At 34.9% G+C, this 27,874-nt stretch overlaps 2 protein-coding genes across 3 annotated transcripts in view; one reads left to right on the plus strand and one right to left on the minus strand.

Annotated features, from left to right (window-relative positions):
• Positions 1–311: 311 nt before the first annotated feature.
• Positions 312–21,976, minus strand: LOC100366914 (dnaJ homolog subfamily C member 11-like). The gene is made up of 15 exons (XM_085508659.1): positions 21,756–21,976; positions 19,890–20,019; positions 16,602–16,774; positions 15,024–15,094; positions 14,596–14,770; positions 13,815–13,882; positions 13,031–13,098; positions 12,239–12,363; positions 8,037–8,116; positions 6,504–6,620; positions 6,009–6,164; positions 5,404–5,473; positions 4,454–4,654; positions 4,212–4,341; positions 312–3,997 (listed from the first exon to the last, which is right to left on the minus strand). Exons 1-15 carry the CDS (start codon positions 21,831–21,833, stop codon positions 3,975–3,977), a joined length of 1,665 nt encoding a protein of 554 aa, XP_085364785.1. The 5' UTR covers positions 21,834–21,976; the 3' UTR covers positions 312–3,974.
• LOC100367066 (uncharacterized) overlaps positions 21,902–27,874 on the plus strand; it is a 114,892-nt gene continuing 108,919 nt past the window's right edge. For both annotated transcript variants that reach the window (XM_085508655.1, XM_085508656.1), the window contains exons 1-2: positions 21,902–25,680; positions 27,021–27,246. In XM_085508655.1, the coding sequence (XP_085364781.1) occupies positions 22,121–25,680; positions 27,021–27,246 (3,786 nt within the window). In that variant the 5' untranslated portion in view covers positions 21,902–22,120. The remainder of the gene's footprint in view (positions 25,681–27,020; positions 27,247–27,874) is intronic.

Here is a 27,874-nt window from a genome sequence, read left to right on the forward strand (position 1 = left end):
CTGGCAGATTTCAGATGCAGCAGGCTCTTCGGTTTCATATATGTCTATCCCTGTGCCATTTAATGAATAACAATGTTAGTGTATTTGAATATTTATATCAAAACAACCAGGTGCCAAGGATTTCTCTATCTATATAAGAATGTAGTATGATATTGTAAACATTTGTAATGACTATTAACCCAATGTTTCAATGACTTGCATTTTGCAAGCATACTGTTGATGACCGTATACACACAGCCACAGCCAAAGGCAATACATGTATATAGCTGAAATGGGATACAGATTGGAAAAGTATGAATAAATCAAACAACTTGACATTTGACTTTCCATTTAATTACACCAAACAAAGCTTAGGTATACTATGAACATTCTTGTGTGAACTTTTGATAAAAAAATAATCCCAAGTAAACATTACATTGTTTTTCATAAATGCATTGAAAATTCTGGGGAAAAATCTCTTGATTGGCTAACGATTCAAAAATTAACCAATAAGTGGCTGAGTAGCAAAATCAATGAACATTAATCTTTGATACAGTATCCAGGCAATGAAATCCAAACATATAACGATTACAATGAAAATTACCAATTGAAAAAAACGTTTAACACAAGCACACATATTTTCTTAAAGGATCGTACAATACTCTGCCAAAACAATGTTTCATACACCAGGTTAATATGTTGAATCGCATCTCAGATAGTAAAACATGTGCGGATGCAGAAATGAATTGTTTGTTTTGTTTTGTACAGCAAAAGAGGTGGGTGCACAGCAAATTGATACGCAGTGTTTTAAATCAAACAGATAAACAAACCGCCAGAACCTTGATGTCAATAACACTTTGAATTTGGAACAATTTGATTAAAAAAATTATGTAAGGGGAATGAAGGTTATGATATTGCTTATGTACGCATGCCCATTCTCTGTATTGTATCTTACAATTTGATTTTACGGCAATGTTGAGTGGGAAGCTAACTACAGAATATATATAATGCCCACTCTGACAAGTCCTGTAGACTCGTACATATTCATTTAGTACCACAGAAATAATTAACTCTGCACATTTCTCCTTAATAAAATGTGTATTCAGGAGAAAAGGGAAAATTTCAAAATTTCTTTTTCTGATCTTTTGGTCAATTAATGAATTTTAAAAAATTACACTTCATTTTAAAAGGCATTATATACTAAGTAGGGGATAAAGTCCGAAGTCCATGAAAATGATTATACAATATCAAGTGAATAAATCCATTTTATACAAGTCACTGTAAATAGTTTTTTTTATGACTCTTTATATGGATTGTAAAAACAATGAGTTTTCTAAATGGAAAACTCATTTGCATACTACGGTATCGAGTATAAAGCAGTGGTCGTTATAAACAATTTATAAATATACATTTCTATAAATCAAAAATGATGTTAGAATGCAAATTGATCGATCGAGAAATGGTAATGTCACATCATCATTACTTCTAGTTAATATTAATATGATAGCTTAACATTATCCAATCAACAAGTGCTTCTGAGGCAGTCACAGTTGCTAGGTTACGTGAAGGTAAGCACACGCATTATTGAGCCAATCCTGATTAAATATTGAATTTGAATGAAAGCTGGAGATTGGCTTTAAGCAAAGCCCTTTGTGCCTTTTACTGTACCCCCCCACACCCGAATAATCTCAAAATGGATTCTCTGAATAAAATTATCACCAAATCACTCAGATACAGAAAGTAATATAGCCATTTAACAGTTATTATTTAATCAATGTATAAACAAACTGAGATACATATGTAACAAAACAAAATGGCTGTAAAATGGTCATTTTGACTATCGCACACACATATGTATAGTAACAACACTTTAAATCCAAGTTTGAAAAAAGTTGTCACAGGTATGTCCAAAATACAGTACAGTAAAATAAAATAAAAAGAAAAAAAAACAGTGAAATTAAGTTTCTATTTTTGTACTACATGTGAAAACAGCAAACTAGTTGCTATTGTAAAAACAACCGTATTTGTGGCAAAATATCTACTGAATTAGAATTTCAGTATACCGGTAGATCACATATACACAATCCTGAGTAAAAAATTGGCTATTAGCCAATTAAACACCAAACTTTTTTTAATGTATTTTTCTTTCAAATTATTAATTTTAGACCTAGCTAATTTAGCTAATTTCTGAAATAACTAAACACTGTTATGTGGGCTTATTAGTCGGGTAAATCTAACTCGTCTCACGACTGTTCAATTCTATCTCATTGCAAAGCGGTCAAACCAGCAACGGGAAAGGGGAGCTGGGTTTAGACAGTCTAAGACAGGATTGTTTTACTCTATACATGCAAGTGTTAAGATCACAGTGAAGCGCGGAGTTCAAAGGTTAATACTGAAAATAGTACTGAGTATTAAACAATTTAAGAATTATCAAGTCGGTTTTAACACAGCCCTTTATCAACACAATTTTGGTATAGCGAGACCTGATGAGAAAATTCAGAGAAGTTGACAATATTATCTGTGTATCTTCATCACAAACTGGATGCTATTTTGCTCCAAATGAAAATTTCCCTCTAATATTGGGAATCTGGAAAGCAGGATTTTGGGGTTAACACAGTTCCATCTCAGAACACTGAATAAAATAATCAAGGTAGTTGCTTTCTATGTCAATGTTTCAAGCCCCAATCAACAACCACACACGAGACAAAAACAGTTACTGCCAGTCAACAATCATTTACAAAATTTTGTATTACTCTTACCAAAGTCACATCACATGAAATTCTGTTGTTGCGAGTTACACATTCAAGTACTAAACGAATATACACATACATGGCAATGAAGAAATGAGTTGAGTGAAATGATTGCCCCCCACCCCAAGAAATGCAGCTATACATTACTAATGTAAACCCCCAAGGGTAATCACAGTTTTTTCACAAAAAATTCCTGAAAATTGTGTTAAATTCTTTCCTATGACATTATATTTGAAAGCCTGGGGAAAACACGTCAGGTACTGTAAAATCGTTTATTTTCACTTAACATTTAATTTCCCTATTATGGTGTTTTGAGCATATTCACTGCATTTTAATTTCACAGATTTGTCAAAGAAACAATGAGTTTTATTGTTATTTTACATGTTCACATAGATTCAATTTAGCAGATTTTATTTATCTGTGAACATAGTGAAATTTAAAATCATTATTTAATAAATGCCAAATAGTTTTACTATTATGAACCTCAATTATTGTATTGGTTTGTTCATCTAGTTGCTGTTTCCATGGAAACAATTTTGAGCGCCCCCCCCCCCCTATTTGCTTTTGTCATTCATAGAAGCATTCACTTCAAAAAATCATAGCTATTGCATCAAATCTGACTTGATGGTTTAGATGTATAGGTATTTATTCTCATGAATGAAATTTCATGAAAGTAACTAGCTGTTATCCCAAGCATTTGTGATGTTTTAAAGAACCTGGGAAGAGCACTATTACAGTAATACTGTCGATCCCAATTTCATGACAACAAATTCTTCTGTCTTGTGAAATTCACAAAATATCTCTAAATTAAAGAAAAATACAGTATTCATGAGTTTGAAAATATTTCTATATACAGTGTTTCCAATAGGGTTCTAATATTCTAGGAGCAAAACCTCAAGAATTCAAAAAAAAAACAATCAGCAACATGACTAATTAAAGTGATAATGTTTTAGTAACATTTGTATCACCAATCTTTACATAGATTACATATTCTGCTAAAATAGCTATACAATTTTGAGTAAACTGTGCTTTATTTGCTTTATTAGTAGTGCATGTACTTACTAAAATTACACATGTATTATCTATGGGCAAAATAATCCATATTTTAATGATCCAGTATACAATATGTACTTTTATAAGGGTGCACTTCTCATAAAGCAAATACTGGAGTTACACAGTACAGTTGGTTGGTGATATATCAATAAAAGATACTGGTCTACAATCTAAATTTGGTGTTGCCTTCTCTCAGCTTTCCACAACTCTGTGAGCTGTAAAACAAACAAGAGAAACGATTATATATATATATTTTTTAAAAGAACTGTCAAACTGAGCGAATATACCTTTTTCATATATTTTACATTCAACTTGTCAAAAATCAGTGAAAATAAGTTCCATACAAACACTCAAGTCTTTTCAGCGAAAATTAATTCCAGCTAAAATAAAGTATTTTACGATACTGTAAATTGTTCTATAAATACTTACACTGTTTTGGTATTTTAAGTGGTTCTACATCATCTATTGTACACTCATGTAGTTGTTCTAGAAACCTGTATCGTACACGTAACATTTTATCAACACCTATGCATGGATCATAAAAACCAGGAAGAGCACTCTGCAAGGAAGACCAAAGAAAACTTTGTTAGATTGTTGTCTTCATCATTGAAAGTATGGTGCAGTTCCAAGCCCTTATATTCATGAACCCTTGAATAATATTGCTTCAATACCTTTGAGACTTCTGTTAAAATAAGTTTTGAATCTTTAACATGACATTGTAGAGGGACAGTAACGTCGATGACATCATCACGTGGTTCATCATCTTCGATACCAGACACCAATTTACCATACCATGCTTTCAATATTAGTAAACCTTTTCGACTGCTCTCAGCTTCTCGTATCCTGTCGTACATTTCACGCATTAGCTGAATCTGATGATCAAAAAAAATAAAAAAACAAAACAATGTAGCCTTGCTTGGTACAATGTAAATATGATTGTGATAGTAATTTATGAATAAATAAATAAAATATACATACAAACAAACAAACAAATAAATAAATAAATAATGTGGAGCTATTTGCAAAGATTTAGATGCTTTGTCAAAAATAAATTTGAAATAAATTGATTTTTTTTTTCAAAGATAAATTAGTAAAAACTACATTATGATGTGCATGGAAAATGTTATTGTTTTTTGATCTCAGTTAGCAAAACTTACTAACATTCAATAAAATCCACCAGCTTTTGGGAATATTATAGCTTATGTTGAGAATTGATGGCAGTGTTTGTACTGAGCAGGTCAGATAAGGGAAAACAAAATGCTGCATGAGATAATAAGTATACTGTTCTTCTTGTGTGGGGGCAGCCAAGAACTGATCTGGCAATAGATCTGGTACAGTCACATTGGAGGGCAGATTAAGGGGATAAAATAAAGACCAAATTTGAATAATCTCTTTCCATATTGTCATTAAATGGAGATGCTTAAATATTGCATCTATACTTATTTTTAAGCAGACACTATTAGCATCTTGAAAAGAAAGATTATTTCCCTACCACAGCTCTCTGCAATAGCCTTTAATACAAAAACTGACCTTCTCCCCTTTTTTACATTAAAGAAAAACCAATGCAGATCATAATGATATTAAAGTCAGATGATAGATGATATCACTTGTATTATCTTACCTCTGTCTCAGCTTCTCGTTTTCTCTGTGTTTGTCTTTCTTTCTGACTTTCCCTTTGTTTCTCGGCATCTCTATATCACGACAAGATAAATATACGATTACTGGACATAGCACTCTGTATGAGTGTATAGAGTGAGGTATGAACTCAATAAATTGATGATGAACGTCAATTATTCTGAACACCAAAATAAACTTTAAATTTAATTCCAGAGAAACTCCAGATTATATAAGATAAACTTTGTAAAGTCTATCCGTTTTCTGGAAATAAAGTTCCCCAAATATAAATAAATAAATGTTTCATCAAACTCATGATCAAAGTTCAAGTCATACCTAGGTTTGGCTTCTGTGAGTGAACTACATTGTAACCTATTTGGGAAAATTTTGGTTAACGTTCACAGGTGGTTGTGTTACAATAAATTGTCATAGTACAATAATGATATGGAAATGGACATAGCAATGTTATGTAGTGTAATAAGTGAAATAAGGTGTCTGTAGCAAAATACACTAAAAGTACCACAAGCATTTGTGAATGTTGCCCAACATTAAACAAAATAATTTGAAAACAAACAAAAAATATCCTAAATTTATATACATTGAATCGCTTACTTTTCCTTCTGTCGTTTAAGGTATGGTGTGACTATGAATGCCTTGACAAGTACAAATGCTGTGATTGGTACAATGGTTCCATAGAATATAGCTACAGGATTTATTTCATCTGATAAGTGCACAGGAAAACTATACGTCTGGTTTCCTCGATTTAATCTGTAATAGAAAAAACAAATTTGTACAGTACATGGCTAGACGTCTTGAAGGAAAGTGTGCGTGTATGCAGATGAATCCGGTTAAGACAGGTTTCCAGTTTACAGGAATCCGGTTTAGACAGGTTTCTGGTTCATGTGAATCCAGTTTAGACAGGTTTGCGGTTTACTTGAATCCGGTTTAGACAGGTTTGCGGTTTACTTGAATCCGGTTTAGACAGGTTTCCGGTTTACATGAATCCGGTTTAGACAGGTTTCCAGTTTACATGAATCTGGTTTAGACAGGTCTCCAGTTTACATGAATCCAGTTTAGACAGGTTCAAAAGGGTTTGACTTTACTTACTTAATTTTAAGAGTAATTCCTAATGGTATACCTATACTCATAGTAGCACCAAGTCTACTATGACGTGATATTTTCCGCTCACCGCCATATTCAAATGTAGCACCGAATGTACCAGCCCTGCAAGTGAAAAATAAATAATTATGACTATGAAAAGATTCTCTTCATAGGTTTGACCAAATGGCTAAATACTAGAGTTTGTAATAAAATCCCACAAAGAATTTACAATTGCCAAAAGAAAATCAAATTATGAAAATTCTGTGGTGAGACAGTAAAGGTATTCTTATACTCTGAGACAAGTAAAATTGCCATATATCAACTCACTTGTCTTGACAGAAAAGAGTAATATATTGGAAACATGCATTTCAGACAACTGAGTTTAGAAGTTTAAATGTCAAGCCATGATTGATATTCTGTAAATTACGCATATTTGTATGATAAAATACAACCAATATAGTAAGGGAGGTGATCAAAACCAAAGCAGCAGTTTCCGGCGTGGTATCCCCAGAGTTCTGTTGATTTCACTAAATAACTTTGAATAAAGTAACTCGAAAAAACGGCATTAGTTCTGTCAGACTATGAACAGCTTTAACTAGTCAATTTATTGAAAGATTGAACCAAACTACCATACATTGAACTGCTGACTACAAGGTGGTTGAAACAAAAGTGCAACCCCTTGTTGACGTAACAACTCTTGCAGTACTGGTTCAACATGACGGCCATGATGAAACCCACAGTTGTCTAAAATGACACAACTCCCTTCAGATAAAACCGGACTTTCAAATGCGTCTTCAGTTCTCATCAAATTCACCGTTTCAAAACCATTGGATGACCCATCAATAATGTTGACTCGCGAATTGCAGGCGGGGTCGGCAATCCTTGGTCCAATGTTGGCAACATGAAGTCTGGGTGCATCTCGAATGTATCAAAACACTCTTTATTGTAGCAAAACAATTCAATTGAGACAGTATTATTGCGCAATTCTAACTTAGATTTTACAGCAATGTGTAAAAGTTTTTATTTTAGTGCGCCAATCGACTATAGATTTCATAGGCTTATAGCAGATCATAGATAAATATTATAACGCAAGTAGTCTGATGTTTTACATTAACAAAGCAACGTCACAGCAAATATTATGGCCTGTAATATCTTGAAATTGATGCTTTGATGAATAAGCAAACACACAAAAATGTCCAAAAAGTACAAACATATGTGCGTTCAGGAATTGTTTATTTACATTCAAGTCTGTTTTACACCAAATTACGTTTTTTTTTGAGTAAAACTATCTAGCCTGCTTGCAAAAACAAGATGCTCACTAAACTCCCATCTTATGAATATTCTTGCATAAATTTGCATACAGCTTAGAGCCTCCTCGGAGCTCCCCAGAGCACTGGGGATATGGGGACAAAAACCACTGGTTTTATTTTGATCACCTCCCTAATAAAACACATTATACCAGTAATAAGTAAAAAAAAACAACAATAAATATTAGATTCACAGGAATTCATCAACAATAATCACATAAGAAATACTTACTTTATAGCTAGCCTGGCTTTTCCTTCATCTTCAAATTTTTTAGTAAAACTAGCAAGTATATAAGTCAAAGGTAATCCAAGCTAAAAAGAGAAAATAATAAAGGTAACTAGGAAAATATTACAACCATGCACTGTTCAAAAGGGACTGAAAGCAGCTATGATTGGAAATAGAATAATTCAAAATATTAAACCAACAAGACATGAAATGTCACAGTCCCCGTTATTTGATTATAAAATACAGGTGGTACATGGAACATCTGCAAACAGGTGAATAAATATGTACTCTTTGTGGGTACAACTCATCATCAAGTGATTTCCCATAATCTAGTTTTGTACTGACAACTAAAAACTTCCACTGACCCATGTTCAGAATCTCAGAGTACACAAGTGCAACAAAACTATTTGTCATACATGTATACTTGCTCAAGAAACTGCATTCATAAATCTGAGTGAACCTTGATGTACATGACTTCTTTGTTAATCAGGTCTTAGTATATTACCAGGACCTGGGTTTGTTTCAACATCACCACTGGGCATCAGATTCATTCTCATGTTGTCAAATACAATTTGTTAACACAGTAAGGTTTATTATTTAAAATGTATTCATTGTACATAGAACAACATCTGTTAATTTAAACAATTGTAAAAGCTATGTTTTCAGAGCAAGTACATGTAATAATTAAGAAAGCCAGTAGTGAATAAAGGTTGGTCTGCTCATAACCTTCAATGGAGAAGTAACAATAATTGTTCGAAGTCTTTTTAGTGCAGTGATATTATTGCATTTCAATCATTATTAATGGGTATAAAATACTGTAAACCATTTAATTTTCACTTCTAGATATATTCAGGATTTTATGAAATTTGTGTACAACATTTCAATAAAGTCCCTGACACTCCATGTTGTAGGAACCCAGAAAAAATTGCCTTGCGAAATTGAAGCAGTTCACAGCACCACTGTAAAAAAAAAAAAAAAAAGTTTAAAATGAGTATTGTTCAAGATATACACATGTGGGTTCATAAGACATATGAACCAATCTGAGTGGTTCTAGAGATTAGTATCACAAGATTTTACTCTCCGTGATTCAATATCAGCCCTATGTATAACGCTGTGTTGATCAGGCGAACTAATTGACAATGGCCCTACAGGTATCGCTATGCAATCACAGTAGTTTTGTATTCTTCTTGCATTTCGACCATGGAAAAATATTTGTTTTTGAGAGTGGCCGAGTTATTAGAAGAAAAACAGAAACTATTTTTTTTAGTATAAATTCTAGTAACTGAAATGCAGGATTGAAAAAGAACAAGACAATACGCAAGATTGATAAACCTTCAGCGAGCACTCCTGAAATTTCAGATCATTGGTACCATGTTTTTGGATACATTCAATAACCTGATACATAAAACCACATTTTTTATTGCTCAATCACTTGACCCTGTATGGCACAAGATCGCAAGCTTCTGTCATAAAATTGGGTTATTTATTTGATGCAACGAAACATGCATTCACAGCAGACGGAAATTCGTTTGAGATGTTTGTATTCAGTTTTCCATTTCAACCACCATCATCACTTAGTAAGCTGAGATCGCGCATTGGGATACTGACTGTGCATAAATGCGCAGTGTAGTGCCACCAGAAGACCGATTGTTTGAGAATATTTTGATCCATTACGCCATTTCAAATATTATATTAATTCACAGACAACAAAATAAAGATTTTCAATAACATACAAGTTTTTCCACAAATGATGATTGTATGGCAATTACATGCCTTTGCCAGTTTTACTTTGGAAGAAGTTGGAAACAGATAACAGAAAGGGGCTACATGGCTACATCTTTTTTTTTTGAATTTTAATCAAGCATGATTTTTAATTTTTTTTTTTACAAAAGTCTATTTCAGAAACAAAAAATATAAATGTGTAGGTAGGCATTTTAACAATTGCACAATTAATATCGGATGAAAACGTCATTACCGATATAAATCATTCTGTTCAAACAATTTAAAATAAGATCACATTTAATTTAGTCAGTTTTCATAATGAAATACATAATAACATGTATTTATAAATTTGAATAAGGTTCAACGGCCTTTTCATTTAGTGCCAGTTTATAAACCATAAAACCTCTGGTTTAGGTGGCACACTCAGAGAAGAGTGAAAGGCCTTTGGTTCATAGGCACCGCGAAATGTTGGAATTGAACCCCCCCCCCCCCCAAAAAAAAATCACATAAAGTAATATGCATTATTTTTTTTATAATTTTGTTGATAACGAAAAGTAAAGTATGTTCTAAAAGAAGTTTCGAATAAATACAAACACGAATACATTGCTTAGTGTTTAGTACCGGTAGCAAATGATCACGCATGGATCACGGTAGCACAATCTGGTCATTCTGTGTTTCGCAAGTGAATAACTTACTTGTTTTCGAAGTATTGCAATTGTTGATTATTATTCAGTAATGATTATAATAACGCACAAAAAATTAATTCGTTGAATTTTTATGAATTTGAAGTAATATTCAACTTAGTTTCATCGTAAACGAATGATTTCGGTCGAATGTAAATGCTCGATACGATTCAATATCCGCCATGTTTCCATTTACACGTGGCTCATTTAAATATGTTAATGACGGTTCAGTGACCTCGTGGTGAACGCAACGCGGTACTGTAGAGATTCACCGATGTTGTAGCAAGATCTTTATGCTATTTTGACTGGGAAAACGTCATGATTTTTTTTTTAATCCAAAAATTTGTTGTTTAAAAAAAACCCTGAGCATTCAAAGAATAATTAAACATTGTTCACAGAAATAACACAGCTCATTGTCGAAACGAAGCTTACCCATTTCAGGCTATTCACAATAAACATCATACTCTTGAATAGGTGTCGATGACTACGGTAAAATATAAATTAGACTCTTTTAGGCGTCAGGAGTGAATGAAATATCCAAAATATTAAAAAGAAAACTGCCGAAAAAACGCCGGGCGATTTCATGGTTGGTTGCAGACTACTCGACCGACCGTCCATACACGTGTTGTCACTGTACATCTGCCCTGTTGAATCGCAGGAGATCGTCAAAATCTTCATTACAACTAACAGTTTAATGCTCACAACATAAAAAATACGAATATAATCATAGGCAACCTACTATTATATAATGAATAAATTGATCGATACAGGGACCCCCCCCCCCCCCGAGTTGTGGATATTTCGGAAATCGCGACACAAGCAAAAGCAAAAGACCGGATAACGATTTAGTTGAAAGCTATGTCCCCATGTACAATAATTTGACAGTTTACGAACTAGTTTCGTAGATTGGAGACAATTGTTTGCTTTTTTGGCTTTTCACAAGAATATAAAGCTGGCAATCATCATAATATTCACGTCCGTACGTCACGGAATGTACACCAATCGTACCCCAATAAACATTCAATTTTGCTGAAACTGGAGAACTTACCTTTGCAAACACGTCTCTTATGCCGCCTTCTTGAAGTTCTTGAAATCAAATAAAGTTACTAGTTCTTCTAGTAACTAGTGAATGAGACCACTGAGCCGAACAGAATACATGTATAAACAGTACTATAATAAATTGCACGCAATGGAGAAATCACGTGCCGTAATAACAGCAGCGTTACTCACAGATCTAATCTACTGTAAAATATTTAATTTCAGCTGGAATTATCATTCGCTGAAAAGACTTTTTCTGGGTGTTTTGTATTGAATTTATTTTCATTGATTTTTGACAAGTTGACTGTAAAATATAAGAAAAGGGTATATTCGCTGGATTTTATTTTAACTGAAACATTCCTTCAGCGAAAATAGCAAAAAAATTTTGCAAGCAAAAATAAAGTATTTTACAGTAATTAATTTATTCTGAGCATGCGCAGACGTTCTGTCAATGTTGCCGGGAGAGGTAATTTTTGATGAAAATCGTGAAAAAGACCCACTTGGGATTTTCAGATCTGGAAAACAAAATTACGTGCATACTCGGAAGACACTAGTTCATCAACCTGCCAAGTTTCACTGATACCTGCTGTAGAATTTCTGAGAAAATGTTGGAGACGGAAAAAGGACAAAACCTGAATTATAAAGTCCCCTTTTCAGGCTGCGCCTGAACGGGGACTAATAAAAAAAGCAAATTTTATGAATATTAATTTTCAAGAAGAAATGTCTTTAATGGAAACCAGACAGACATGGTATGGTATTTCTTACCTGGAATTGTACCATTAAATGAGTATTGGATGTGTCTCTGATAATCATGGTGTTCATGGAAGATGGTCCTCCCCACTTCCAAGTAAGGTAACCTACAGTGTTTTTGTCTAGTTGCCTGGCAACCACTGGATAACACAACAGAAATCAAAAATGAACATTGATTTTAATAAATAACAAGCAGCCTGTCGGCTGAGATAGCTCTACTGTTAGCAATGCACATTTCAATTAAAGAACTGAAGATATCATTAGAAAATAAACAATATGTATATTATCAAAGCAATTGGACTTGCTGTTTTCAACAAGAATTCAAAAATATCACTTTTTACAAAAAATAACACAAATATTTATCAAAACTGGATACTTGAAGAAATCATCATCAGAAATGAACAAATCTGAGAGAGGTCCACATGTAGTACCTATATATGTAATATCAAACCAATCGGACTTACGTTTTTTAACAAGAAGTTGAAAATATCACTTTTTACCAAAAATATTTATCAAAATTAGAGAATTGAAGATATTATCCCAAAATGAACAAATCTGAGAGATCTACCTGTAGTACCTATATATATATATAATATCAAAGCAACTGGACTTTCAACAAGAAGTTGAAAAAGTGAAAAGTTGACACTGACAATGAACGACGACAATTGACAATTACTCATATGATAAGCTCCGCTCGACAAAGTCAACAGCAGAGCTAAAAGTTGTGTTTTCGCATTATTTGAGAAGCAAAACCATATTTTTTTGACCTAATATTTGATGACAAATGTAGAAATGTCAATGACTTACACGTATTCAGTGACGGCCGGATTGCTCCATTTGGCAGTATTTGGAGATTTGCATACACAGTACCAAAACTGCAAAAAACAAAAAAAATAAGAAGTGATATTTTCATCAAAAACTGAAAATCATTTCAAATATTTACATTTAGCCGACTTAATACTAGCTCAGAATTCTTTCAAGACCTCCAGACATGTCTCATATAAGTAATTTAGATAAATACTACAAAGAATAAATTGTAATTATAAATGGCAATGATACTGACTTTCAATATTTCAAATTAAAGGCAAATCTAGCTGAAGTTATGCATGGGTTAGACTATGAGGTTATCATGAAAACACCGCAAAGTATGCACGCAGGCAGTACTGTGAACGTATCAACCGATGCATAGCCTGAGTGCATACTTTGCGGTATCAATTTTTATAATAACCATATTATTTTAAATCTTTTTCTTGCTTGTAGTATTAATTTAATGCGAGATTTAAGCCCAGAATGGGAATGAAATAAACGTTTATGTTCAGGGACAGGATTCTATTACCACACGTTATAACGCTTCTGCATTCAATGTAAACAAAGGAGAATGTTCAAATGTGACATAACCATTAACATGTCAATGTTGCTGATATGTTTTTTTACAGATTGCCAAATTTTATTTTTTCCATGCTGGATGTATAATAATAACCAATGTTACAAGATTATTTTCCAATTTATAATACATGAATCAGAATTATTTTGTGATTATAATTTTTTGATTTGTGATTATTCCATAAAAACTAATTGACCCTCTACCTACCTTCTCCTGGTAATATTTCTGAATCCTTTAATGCCAATCCTTGGCCCATTTCCAGCTCCGAATTCAAACTAAGAAAAACAAAGAGTAAAAAGCCGGACAGGGTTTGGTTAAGGGCTGATGAATTATTCTCTGGGACTGACTATTTGAAACTGATCTGAAAAAAATTGGGGAACCCAAACTTGGTAGGGCTTGATACTATAAAGAAAGTCATTGTTTCCATGGAAACAAGTCTGAGAACCACTACATTTTATATGCTCTTATTCGATTGTTTGATGGAGCCATTAGCCGAGTTCATATTATGGGATCTTGGCAGTTACATAAAAACCCACTCAGGATTTACTTGGCTCGTGGCGAAATCACGCCCACATTCGACGATCTGTTATTTGACACAAACATGGCAGATGATATGCATTTGATGACAATAATAATTATTTTCTTGACATGGTATTTATTATGAGTCATCATGCACATGAAAAGCAAAAAAAGGATTCAATTATTTATTGATATAGCATTGCGAAAAGAAAGAAACAAGTTGCAGCTGCACCACTGAGGGCATGATTTTGGTTTGTGTCGAGCAGTCAAATCGCTATTAAGTATGACTGAGTATGATAATTTTCCGCCATGTGCCGGCTCAACATGTGCCAAGATCTGTAATGGGAATGCCACTATTAGCTAAGCCGATTATTAGGAATTTGTAATTTTCAACATTTTAGGTGCTAACAAATCTCTTGTATATATCAGACAGTGACTATGTCATCCATCGAACAAAAAAGTCACCAACCTCAGCCCACCCTTTTGATGATAGGACTCTTCTCAATGAAGCCGTTATTTGTCCACCACCAGTTCCATTCTGTGTTTGTAGATTGCCAGCCAGAGTTCCCGTCTCTGTTACAGTCAATGGGGCTTCCACAGACTGGTTGATAGACATATGACTAACTTCAATAGTGGGAGTGGAGCTTAAAAAAATAAATTAACCAAAATTTGATCTACTTCATTTCATAAAGGCATTAATGTTTTTATAGAAATTTTTAAACAAATTTTAAAAACATTCACTCTAGAAGACCTTCAGATTCCATTCAAATCCCCCCAAAGCTGCTTTCATGGATGTACAAGCCATTTGGTAATGTCCATTACCCACAAGTCTTTGTGGGTTTTTTTTTTATGAAGTAAACCCACACCATTCCTTTTAAATTAAAAAATTCCACTCACCCAAATTCATCTTCATACTCTCCATAATGGTCAAATAGTTCAGTAGCATCGATACCAACTGTTACGCTGCCCTACAATGAAGATATCATATTTGGAATAGCAGAGCCAACAAAGTAGTTACACACAACTCTCAGTTTTCACATTAAATTTTACATGACATTAGCCTTGTGTAAAGTCACTTTGCCTATCCAATTGAGTCTAAAACAATATTCTTTAAGATTTTGTCATTTTTATGTTATATATTTAAACAGTAACAAATATTCAAATTCACAGCTACATACATTTTACTCTTTTTGTGTATTGTCTCCATGTTTGAAAACAACTTCCGTTGACAATTTTCAAATTTCACACTCAGTCTTAAATTTCAGCCTCTCTAAATTTTAAAATTCTTCTTCTAACAATTCAGTGACCACAAACAAAATATTTTATGATCCAATTAATTATGGTATGTTTTATTTCATCTGCCAACAAGACCTCACAACCAATCATTTGAATCTTCATGTGTAATTTGTCTAATAAGTTCACAAAAACAGATTTGAACAATACACGTTATGAAAATCAACTCATCAAACTACCGGTAGTCCCAAATATATATTGATTCAAATAAAAAATACTATAATTATAATTATTATTCATTATCATATCATATATTATCATATAAAATAAATTTGATGTTTCCAGTAACAGGTTGCAAATATACTGGGTAGGTAGGGAGTGATTTTTAGTTTGTTTTATTTCTTTAGTTTATTTTTCCAAAGAGATATTTGCGGAACATAATCATGGCTTTGCTACAGATGTGAAATGGCATATAAGATAGTGTAAAATCATTTATTTTCACTATTTTGATTTTTTTTAGCATATTGACTGTGTTTTGACTTCACAAATTTGTCAAGGAAATAACAAGTTTTATTGTTATTTTACGTGTACATTTAGATATAATTTAGCATATTTTATTTATCAACCAAAAAATGAAATTAAAACCCAGTGAATAATTAACGCATTTGCAATAGTTATTGTGATAAATTTCCTTCATATACCTAAATGCAATGCATTTACTACATAGAAAGAAGTAACAAATTACAACATTAGCAATCATAGCAAATTTGCATAAAAATGAATAATTTTGTGGTCATTTGCATAATATAAACTTTTTGATTTCCCTGAAAACATGAGTAGGTAGGGTCACATGAAACACAGAATTTAATAACAATATGGCCCAACAAATATTACAAACAATGTTTATCAATGGTAACAATGAAGGATAACAATGAACATTTTTCTCAGGAGCCCATTGATGTGGTTTATGATTAATGTATAAAGTTTAAAACTTTATAATGTTTTAAAAACTCAACGGGAGGTTGAAACCGCACAATGAGTCATAGCAACTGTAAATTTTATGTCACTAGTGCGGATGACTACAATCTTGGAATGATCTGAGAACATCGACAAACATCAAACAGTTTTGCAAACAAAAGTTGAACTTTATAATTATTTACAAAAATTATAGTTTGGCACATCTATGGGTAACCTGAAACCATTTTGTTGGTTTACTGTTTAAACACACAGCATATCAATTACCCTTGGATTGGTTCTTTGGTTTAATCGCCGCTCTTGTCGTTCCCTTTGCAACCGTTCATATTCTTCTTGTATTTCAGCTGGTGTTCTGGTTCTCTCAACCAGTTCCCATCCGGCCTCCAAGCCTTTTACACCATATATATCATATATGGCTCTTGATTGTGGATTGCTGAGTACTGAGGAGAAATATAAGAACAAGCAGCCTGTCGGCTGAGATAGCTCCGCTGTTAGCAATGCACATGGCAATTAAAAAACAGAAGATATCATTAGAAAATGAACAAATCTGAGAGAGGTCCACATGTAGTACCTATATGTATAATATATCAAAGCAATTGGACTTGCGGTTTTTAACAAGAAGTCGAAAATATCACTTTTTACCAAAAATTACAAAAATATTCATCAAAATTAGAGAATTGAAGATATCATTATGAAATGAACAAATCTGAGAGAGGTCCACATGTAGTACCTATATATGTAATATCAAAGCAATTGGACTTGCGGTTTTCAACAAGAAGTCGAAAATATCACTTTTTACTAAAAATTACAAAAATATTCACCGAAATTAGAGAATTAAAGATATCATTACAAAATGAACAAATCTGAGAGAGGTCCACATGTAGTACCTATATATGTAATATCAAAGCAATTGGACTTGCGGTTTTCAACAAGAAGTCGAAAATATCACTTTTTACCAAAAATTACAAAAATATTCACCAAAATTAGAGAATTAAAGATATCATTACAAAATGAACAAATCTGAGAGAGGTCCACATGTAGTACCTATATATGTAATATCAAAGCAATTGCACTTGCGGTTTTCAACAAGAAGTCGAAAATATCACTTTTTACTAAAAATGACAAAAATATTCACCAAAATTAGAAAATTGAAGATATCATCATGAAATGAACAAATCTGAGAGAGGTCTGCCCAAGGTACATATACACCAAGTATCAAAGCATTCAGGCTTGTAGTTTTCAAGAAGAAGTCGAAAAAGTAAAACATTGACACGGACGACGACGGACAATCACTCATATGATAAGCTCCGCTCGACAAAGTCGACAGCGGAGCTAATAAAAACAGATCAGATTTCAACTATGGCCCAAGTGATAATATGCAGATTTCAATAGGAAGGTGAACCCCACTACCGGTATATCCTGAATGAATGTACCGCTGACTCAATGGGTAGCTCAAATTCACTGTACCCTGGGTGAGTGTGCCACAGACTCAATGGGAAGACTAAAACCACAGATTTCAACTATGGCCCAAGTGATAATATCCAGATTTCAATAGGAAGGTGAAAACCACTACCGGTATATCCTGAATGAATGTACCGCTGACTCAATGGGTAGCTCAAATCCACTGTACCCTGGGTGAGTGTGCCACAGACTCAATGGGAAGACTAAAACCACTGTACCCTGGGTAAGTGTGCCACAGACTCAATGGGAAGACTAAAACCACTGTAACCTGGGTGAGTGTGCCACAGACTCAATGGGAAGACTAAAACCACTGTACCCTGGGTAACTGTGCCACAGACTCAATGGGTAGCTCAAATCCACTGTACCCTGGGTGAGTGTGCCACAGACTCAATAGAAAGACTAAAACCACTATATCCTGAATGAATGTACCGCTGACTCAATGGGTAGCTCAAATCCACTGTACCCTGGTTGAGTGTGCCACAGACTCAATGGGAAGACTAAAACCACTGTACCCTGGGTAAGTGTGCCACAGACCCAATGGGAAGACTAAAACCACTGTAACCTGGGTGAGTGTGCCACAGACTCAATGGGAAGACTAAAACCACTGTACCATGGGTAAGTGTGCCACATACTCAATGGGTAGCTCAAATCCACTGTACCCTGGGTGAGTGTGCCACAGACTCAATAGAAAGACTAAAACCACTATATCCTGAATGAATGTACCGCTGACTCAATGGGTAGCTCAAATCCACTGTACCCTGGGTGAGTGTGCCACAGACTCAATGGGAAGACTAAAACCACTGTACCCTGGGTGAGTGTGCCACAGACTCAATGGGAAGACTAAAACCACTGTACCCTGGGTAAGTGTGCCACAGACTCAATGGGAAGACTAAAACCATTGTACCCTGGGTTAGTGTGCCACAGACTCAATGGGAAGACTAAAACCACTGTACCCTGGGTAAGTGTGCCACAGACTCAATTGGTACAATGTAGCTTAGTTAAGCTCAAATCCACTGTACCCTGCATTGTAATAATTTTTTGACCGGTCACCATGGCTTATAATGGTATATTTAAAGTTTGCAAGATAAATAGAAGAAGAAAAAAGAGTAAGGTACACGCAAGAATTTAATAGACATGTAAGGAAATGGTAAGTTTAATCAAATAACCAACGGCATAGGCACAACTACAGATGTTTGGCGGTGATATTAATTATCAGTCATCGGTACCATATTTGGATGCATTCATGATACATGAATGCACATTTTTACCCTCTATCATATTTGTCGTGTATGGTAATATCTTATTACTTAATTGGATTTTTGCGCGGCATTTGTTTGGGCTGCTTTCGTTGAAATAAATCGTGGTAGACGGAAATTCAGGATGATTCGTTTTCGATGTTACTATACTTTCTGATTCGTTTTCAATTTTATCCGCCAACAAACACCACGTGGTAAGCGGTGATCATATGTACATGTATGTGATCACTTTTTAGGATACTGACTATGCATACATGTAGGTGGTGCATTATAATGCCGCCAGAAGACCAATTGTTCGGTAATATTTTGCACCCGGGATATACAATAAAATTAGGCATAAAAAAATGATATTCAATTGATCTTTCAAATATTCTACTAATTCCCAAACAACAAAATCATGTTTTTTTATTAGCATACTTACTTAGCATTTCACATACTTGTAAATAGAATTGTTTTAAATACAAGTTTTTACAATATTCAGTACATGGCATGGCTTCTCTTATTTTCTGATGTTTGGTGGTGCTGTTTCACTTTAGGAGAGAGAAGTTAGAAGGCTGGAAACAATCATCTGCGACAGGGAAGGGGTGTGGCTACAACACAGAATTTGTTCTCAAATTTACTTGAAGATAATTTTTTGTATACATACAAATGTCTATTTCAGTGCAACATAAATGTGTAGGTGGACATCTAAGAAGAATTTTTGAAAAAGAATTTTAGTTCTTTTCTATACTGTAAATTCTCCCAGTAAAATTGTTCTTTTATTTCCTCCTCATTGTTGTTAAACATTTGATATTATAATGAGCCAGGGCTTAATTCACCAAGGTCAAAGGTCACTTACCTTCATAAGCTTTTTGTACTTTGCTGAACAATTTTTCTGCCTCTATTTTCTTGGTAGGATCTTGATGTTTATCAGGGTGATAAATCATGCAAACACGACGATATGATGCTTTCAGTTCATCTTGGCTTGCCTTTAAGAGAAATGAGCACAGAGATATACAGAACATCATTTTAATTTTGACAAAATCAATGAAAATCGCGAAATTCTGTAGCAGTGAAAATGTTTCTGAGGCCCCACACAAATGCCATAATATTGTTGTTTATAATAGTCTTTTTATTACTAATATGTGAGATGGTAAAAATAATGAAAGAAGACAATCAATATTCACAGAATTTTACTTCAATTTTTTTCTCTTGTGATTACTTTTGAAGCAAATTATGGATTTAAGTGGACAAGGTTATTGAAATTCTTGCTGCCAAACGACATTTGTACCTGGTTAGGTACCTGTCTAAAAATGGATAGTGGCCGGATAAAAGGCCGACTGATAGTTTCAAAAAAACTATCAGAGAACACAGCAGGGAAAGAGTTTTTGTACCCTCCCCCTAATCCTAATCTAGATAACAATAGGTGTCCTTAGGAGGGGCATATACAATTAAATTGTGGAGCGCTGGAGGTAAGGGGTAGGATTAGTGTTAAGAGTGGGATGTACAAAGGGAACACTTTCACAGAGAAGCAATTATTAAAATCATGGGAGGAGAGAGGACAAGTTTTTATCCAGATTTATGTTTTTAAAGATGCGCGTCGAACGTCTGCCGCAAAAGTCGAACGATTTGATTTTGAACTAGAATTTCTTTATTTCGTAACTCACACCGACCGGCCGATCTTCGACAGAGGAATATTGCTTCCGAATACCCTTACTTAATCGAAATTGCCTATCATGAAATGTGGACAGCACATTATTAAGCATGGAAATGTCCCCCAAAGTACTTCGCGTTTGTCAAATCCCACGCGATGTTTGATGCCACTACGATGCTATGACCTTTGTTTGTCCCGGTTTTACGTTCGATTTCACGCATAACGCGTGATTCTCGCAGTGAACGGAAAATGGTCTATTCACAAGCCCAGATTTGTGCCCCTACATTAAAATTAGTGAAATTAGCTGGTCAAATAAGTTTAAACATAGTTTAGAATAGTATGAAAGTCATCTATATATTTTAAAATTGTGTTTTGGGTCATTTATATCAGCAGCGAAACACATGAACCAATAACTTGACTTTCGAAGTTCACACACTCCGAGGTTCTATTGTTACGTCAGTTCTATTTTTAATAAATCAATAAACTACTCGACTGCGCTTGCTCGCCAGGCATCGCCTACTACATATTACAAGGATTGATTTGGTCATATAGAGTTATTTTGGTGTCAATTTATCTCTGTAAAACCCTGACTTCTTCTAAGCTGACCTGGATGCTAATTATTCACGTTATCCCATTACGGGACGTTTTACCAAATAAATAAATCGACCATAAAACAGGGAACAACAATAACGTCCTCTCTCCTCCTCTACTACCTTCCATGTTAAAATAAGACCAATGTTTTTGTTATTTTGACTTTTTTATGCCGGTCAAGTAAACTGTATTTTTTTCAAAAACGAAGCCGATGACTATCATGATTGTTTTTTGTTTTGTTTTTGCTGACATGATTCAAGTAGACCCTGGGGTCTACGATCCAAGTAAAGTTTCTGTAAAACTAAAGCTCCCGCCTGCAAAACATTATATGTACACAGTACAGAATTTTGAATTGAGATCAGATGACGAAAGATTTCAACAGACTTGATTGGTCCTCTGTTAAACATCAACGATTGTCTTGATATTTAAATCTTGCTGCCATAGCTCCCCCGTACGTAGAATTAAAACAATAAACTTTACCTCCTTCCTTGCGTTTAATAAGGAGTAAAAATCGTCGTTCCGCGGAAAGGGATCTTCGTCTTCGATGGGCGCAGCCATTTTGAATGTATGCCCAGTCACATGTAAAAGTTCAACTGGGGTCGCGAGCGGTGATGGCGCTGTCCTAACACAACATACATTTTTTGTAAGAAGTTTGTTTGTTTTGTCTGCTGTTAATTAACTAATTAATGTACATCTACACGACGCGGATATTGCCTAAAAAATGCTGGGATTTACCTGAAAGTCCGCCTCTACTTGGTGTGTGTATTCGGGAATTTCTTCCTGGAATGTCGATGACTCAGAATTTCGTAGAAATAATGACGTAGAGAATTCGGGGAATTAACCGTATGTTTTTATCAGTAGAAAGAAAACCTGTTCAGTTCAAAATGGCGTTAGCTCGCGAGAAGGTGACTCCAGCTGTTAATGTAAAAAAGAAGCAAAGTACGAATCTTAACCAAGTTGTTGTAAATTCTTCGTTTATAAAACAGCACCTCATTGAAAATGGAGGTCGTGTGTCAGTTTCTGAGCTGGGAGTTGAAACAACAACACTGCAAAAGTCGCAATATATGACATCATCGTCGAGTGATGGTTCAAAGTACGTTACACTGTTATTAGGTAAACAGTTATGTTATTATTACTGCCGGAAAGGAAAGTGTGACAATGCATCCAAATGTGATCGATTACATGTATGTAGATATTTCATCAGTGGTTTGTGCAAAAATGAAACGATTTGCGGACAATCACACAGTTTCCATAATGAAGATAACAGGCACATACTACAGAAATTGAATTTGACGGAACAAAGTGATGATAATATTAAAAGTTTGATTAGAAACTCTCTTCCAAAACTATGTGGTGGTTACAACTTGGGACAGTGCAGCAATTCAGCATGTTCATATCTTCATCTTTGCCAAAATCATGTTGAAGAACAATGTTCTTCAGGATGTCATCTTTCTCATGAAATAAAAGACCCACACAACAAAAATATCTGTCAGAAATATAATCTAAATGTTGCTCTACCTTATAAATACATTTTGGTAACTATCTTGCTACCTTATGATGATGATGATGATGATGAGAATAATGATGTAACTACCTTGCTACCCGGTTTCAATGCAGTGGATCTTGTTGAGTTAAAATCATTCAGTCATGATGATGACACTGATGTTGATAATTATGATGATGAAGATGATAATGATGATGATGATGATGATGATGATGATGATGGTAAAATAACTATCTCTCTTCCGGGTTCTGATGCAGTGGATCTTGTTGAGTTGGAAACATTCAGTAATGATGATGAAGATGACGATGGTGACACTGATGTTGATAATGGGGATGACAATGATAATGATGATGATGATAAAAACCAAGCTGATGAGAGTATATCTACTCTTTATACAGAAGTTTCTGGAAAAAATGATTGGTATCACCAAGCAGTTGACAATGAGATAACATGTGAAGGACAGGTCTTGGAAGATGTTCCTGTAATGCTTTTGGATGTGAAGGATGGGGAACCTTCAGGTGGGAGTCAAGATCAGGCTTTGAAGACAAAGAAGAGAAATAGAAGAAGAAAGAATAGACAGGATCAGCACAATGTTAAGATAGACAATGAGGATGCAACTGACGATGTTCCTGCTCAATACACTGCTGCAAAGGACAATTCAAAAAGAACTGGTGGAAATAGATGGAGGGGTAATAGAGGAATCGGTTATACGAGAAACAGACATGGTCATCAAGGAAGGGGAAATGGTCCTCCATTGGTTAGAGCTTCCAGGGGTGGTGAAATTAGATATAGAAGGAGAGGGGATAGAGGCATGGGTGCTGGCGGATCAGGGCCTAGAGGGAGAGGTTTCAGAGGAATGGGTGATGGCAGATATGGACCTACTGGCCATGACTCCTGGGAAATGGGTGCCTGTGGCTATGGTTCAGCAGGTAGAGGTTTCAGGGGAATGGGTAATGACAGACATGCAGGGCAAGGAGGAAGAGATGGACATCCTGTACCTACAAAATTTAATGAAGGTGCAGGAATCCTTGGAAGTTATCCTACACATGCAGCTAATGTGCCTAGAAACATGTATACTGGAACTGGTGTTTGTCATCCATATTATCAAACTAGTGTTGACTGTATACCAAGTTTGTTAGAAAGTGATAGAAGAAGCAACTACGAGTACCGTCGTTGTGGTGGTGACGATGATGATGACAGAACATCAATTTATTCAGAATCATCTCGTACATCAGACACATCTTCTTTTCTTGATGGTGATGAAAGCTGTGCAAATAGGAAACACTGCTCAGAAAGAAAGCGAGGACAGAGATGTAGAAGAAGAGGGAGAAGAGGACAACAAGCAGGGAATATCGGAAATCAGTTTTCAAGAAACCCTGAGGAGACACTTCCACCACCGGTTTCTGAACCTGCCATTTCTGAGGTTTTCCAGATAATAGTGAGAGACTACAATGGGAAAGCTTTCATAAGTAAACTAGAAAGTCACACAGATGTGTTCAAAGATGGAATAAATGTTAAAAAATGGTTGCAAAAACACTGGAAGAATTTCATCCTATCCAAGATTGAACCAAGTGATGAGATAGAAGTAATGGCTTTTGAATCTAGATTCAGGATTTGTTTCAGTTATAGCACACCAAGAGGATGCAGTAAAGTTACCTGTGAATACTCACATGTATGTAGGCAATATGTTAGTGGACACTGTCGATTTGGTGATAAGTGCAAGTATGCCCACAACTTTGATGATAGTGTTACAAAAAAGAATGTGCAGAGTTTAAATTTGGGATGCTTCAGTGATAAAGAACTGTTGGTTCTAATGAGGAATTGTATTCCTTTTCTTTGTAAAAACTATAACAGAGATGGATGTAAAGATACCAACTGTTCAGAACTTCATCTTTGCAAAGGGTATATCAAGAATGACAAAGGCTTGTGTAGAATATCCGGATATATAGATATAGAATGTGAACGCTCCCATGATTTTAAATCAAGTGAAGCCAAGAATGTGCTGAGCAAGTATCGGTTAGATCATATGGATGAAGGTCCTCTCAGAAAAACTATTCTGTTTCATCCTGAGGAGGAGGTCATGAATGAGAGGATGCATGTTCATGGTCGTGGTTCGCTTCGTTCAGAGGCATGGAGTTTTGACAACATTTTTGCCGTATCTTCTTCAGCAAGTGTTGCAGTGGGGAAGTCTGACATACCTAAGGCAGTTACGCCATCTTCTCCAGCAAGTGTTGCAGTGGGGAAGTCTGACATACCTAAGGCAGTTACGTCATCTTCAGCAAGTGTTGCAGTAGGGAAGTCTGACATACCTAAGGCACTTACGCCATCTTCAGCAAGTGTTGCAGTAGGGAAGTCTGACATACCTAAGGCAGTTACGCCATCTTCAGCAAGTGTTGCAGTGGGGAAGTCTGACATACCTAAGGCAGTTACACCATCTTCTTCAGCAAGTGTTGCAGTGGGGAAGTCTGACATACCTAAGGCAGTTACGCCATCTTCAGCAAGTGTTGCAGTAGGGAAGTCTGACATACCTAAGGCAGTTACGTCATCTTCAGCAAGTGTTGCAGTGGGGAAGTCTGACATACCTAAGGCAGTTACGCCATCTTCAGCAAGTGTTGCTGTGGGGAAGTCTGACATACCTAAGGCAGTTACACCATCTTCTTCAACAAGTGCTCCTGTTCCGGATGTTCACATCAATGCTTATGATGCTTCAATCTGTGTAGATAACATCTATGGTGAATGTCAGCAAGGTCAACTCTGTGGATCTCATCATTGTATCATGCCATATCAATGGATATATTCAACTTATCATGGGGAACGCCATAAATTCCCTGACCACGTCAGTGAAATGATTGAAAGTGCCTACTGCAATGTGAAACAGCAATCATTCCAAAAGTGGCAAGGGTAAGTATATTTTTGCCTTTTTGTGGATGTTTGCTCAAGTGTAGTACAAGGACTCATTGCCCCAACATAATTTGTCTCAAAAAGAAACATCATTATATAATAAATTAGCTAACCAAGAAAATTTCTAAATAGTATACAGAAATACGGAATACATCTTTTCTATAAAGTATGCCCTCTAAGACAAAACACTTCTACGACCTAGATGGGTGACACAAAAGTCAAAGGTCATCATTGTCTATCAAATAAGATTACACTGTAACCTCAATATAATGAACACCTTTATAATGAATTTCCTGATATAATAAACACATAACATGTCTCCCTCTTACAACAAAGCCAATGTATTATGTGCTTCAATATAGTGAACATTTCACTATAACAAACTAATTGTATGTCTCCCAAAGAGTACGTTATAACGAGGCTACAGTGTACTATGAATTTACTATGTTTTTGATGATAAAAGACTACACAACCAAACACAGTTATGGGAAGTGACATATGTTTGTTGCTCATAATGGATAAAAATTTATCACTCTCGCTACTGATTATAAAGTTATTTATATGAATTTCTGCTTTGTAAAATAAATGCAGTCTATGTGCTCCATATGCTGAGCAATTTATAACATAGTGGTTTTTCATCTTCAACTTATTTTTGTGTACATTGGTCACAAATTCTAGAATTATAACTACAATCTGTTTGTGTCTGCCAGTTTTAATTTTAAGACAATGATTAATAACTCTAAATGTAGTTAAGGTCATACGTAGCTGAATATTAGTGATATCAACGTAGTAGCTTTCAGCTTTAAACTTGTTCACACTTGGTCCAATCCATGGGATTGAGCAGTTCCCCTTCAAACATTCTGTATGTCTTTAGCTTATTAGAGGAACCAATTTGCTTTCAATGCCAATCAATGTCATTATTTTGTTTTCAGGTATAACCAGCTAATGCATATGCACAAACGAGTATTGGGTATTTCATAATTTAAATTTTGAACTACTTGTTGGAAGTAAAAAGTACAAGGCAGAGCTCTGATTTAAACTAAGCCCATGGGGATTTCAGACATAATGTAGAATGCCCTCAAATAGTGAACAAGCGTTATTTTGGACTTGTAAAATACTTGCATGTTTCTATGTACAATATATTTAGAATACCAAAAATGTTGCCATTATGTTTGATATATTGTTACATATCCAATGTATTTTACCACATAAAGTAAGAACAGCTGTGGCATGCATGAAATCATAGGAAACATTAATACATACATTATAGCATGCATTTATATTATTCAGCTGATCTGACCAACTCAGGATATTAAAATGACTTCATAATCTATTTTTAGTGTTACAGGTGCAAATATTGACCTTGACCTTGACTTTGATGTGATGAATGGAACTATTAGTGGTCAGTACTGTGGGAGGAATGAACTTAACCTATTTGTTAGAATTGAGCGCCTATCAACTCTATCGCAAGTGGAAACTATAAACAAAAGCAGTGATTTGTCAACCAAGTGGATTTGGTATTGGAAAGACAATGGTAATATTTGGAAACCTTATAGTAACAGTCAGGTTAGTAAAAAAATAATATTACGCCTCAAATACCATCTGAGGATACTGTATGTTAAAGACATAAATACATTACAGACAAACACAAACAAACTGTGTAACTAATATGAGAATAGTCATTTGTTATTTAAAGTAACATTCCCATGCATTCGCATATAATCTGTAGAAAATCTCTCACTGACCTCTGTAAGCATCACAACCTTTAGGTTTGAATTTATTCTGAGAATCTTATTCAATAGAAATCAAAAATTGAATTTAGAACACCCTCTGTAAAGTGGCATGCAGATTTCGTAATTTCGTGATTTGTGCTTACGAATATGTGCAGATAGCGAGAAAACAAGTCATAACCAGTGGATATCACCAGCGATACACAACTAACCGACGCCTCGCAAACATTACTGATTCAATCCAAGTCTTTCCAGTGCTTTGTTATGAGAGTCAGTTCCAATCAGCCTAGGGAGTTCACAATAGCAACAGCTGACAGACTCGATCGTGATGAGCGTTGTTACGAACTGTCAATCACTGTAAATCCACTGACATGCAAATGGCCTTAAGCGGTTATAACAATTAAATTATGTGTCAGTCTAGCTCCAGTGTCTATTTGAAGATTTGTTACCCAACAACTAGTTTT

Source organism: Saccoglossus kowalevskii, chromosome 15 (genome assembly GCF_978046115.1).
Source record: "Saccoglossus kowalevskii chromosome 15, keSacKowa6.1, whole genome shotgun sequence".
NCBI lineage: Eukaryota > Metazoa > Hemichordata > Enteropneusta > Harrimaniidae > Saccoglossus > Saccoglossus kowalevskii.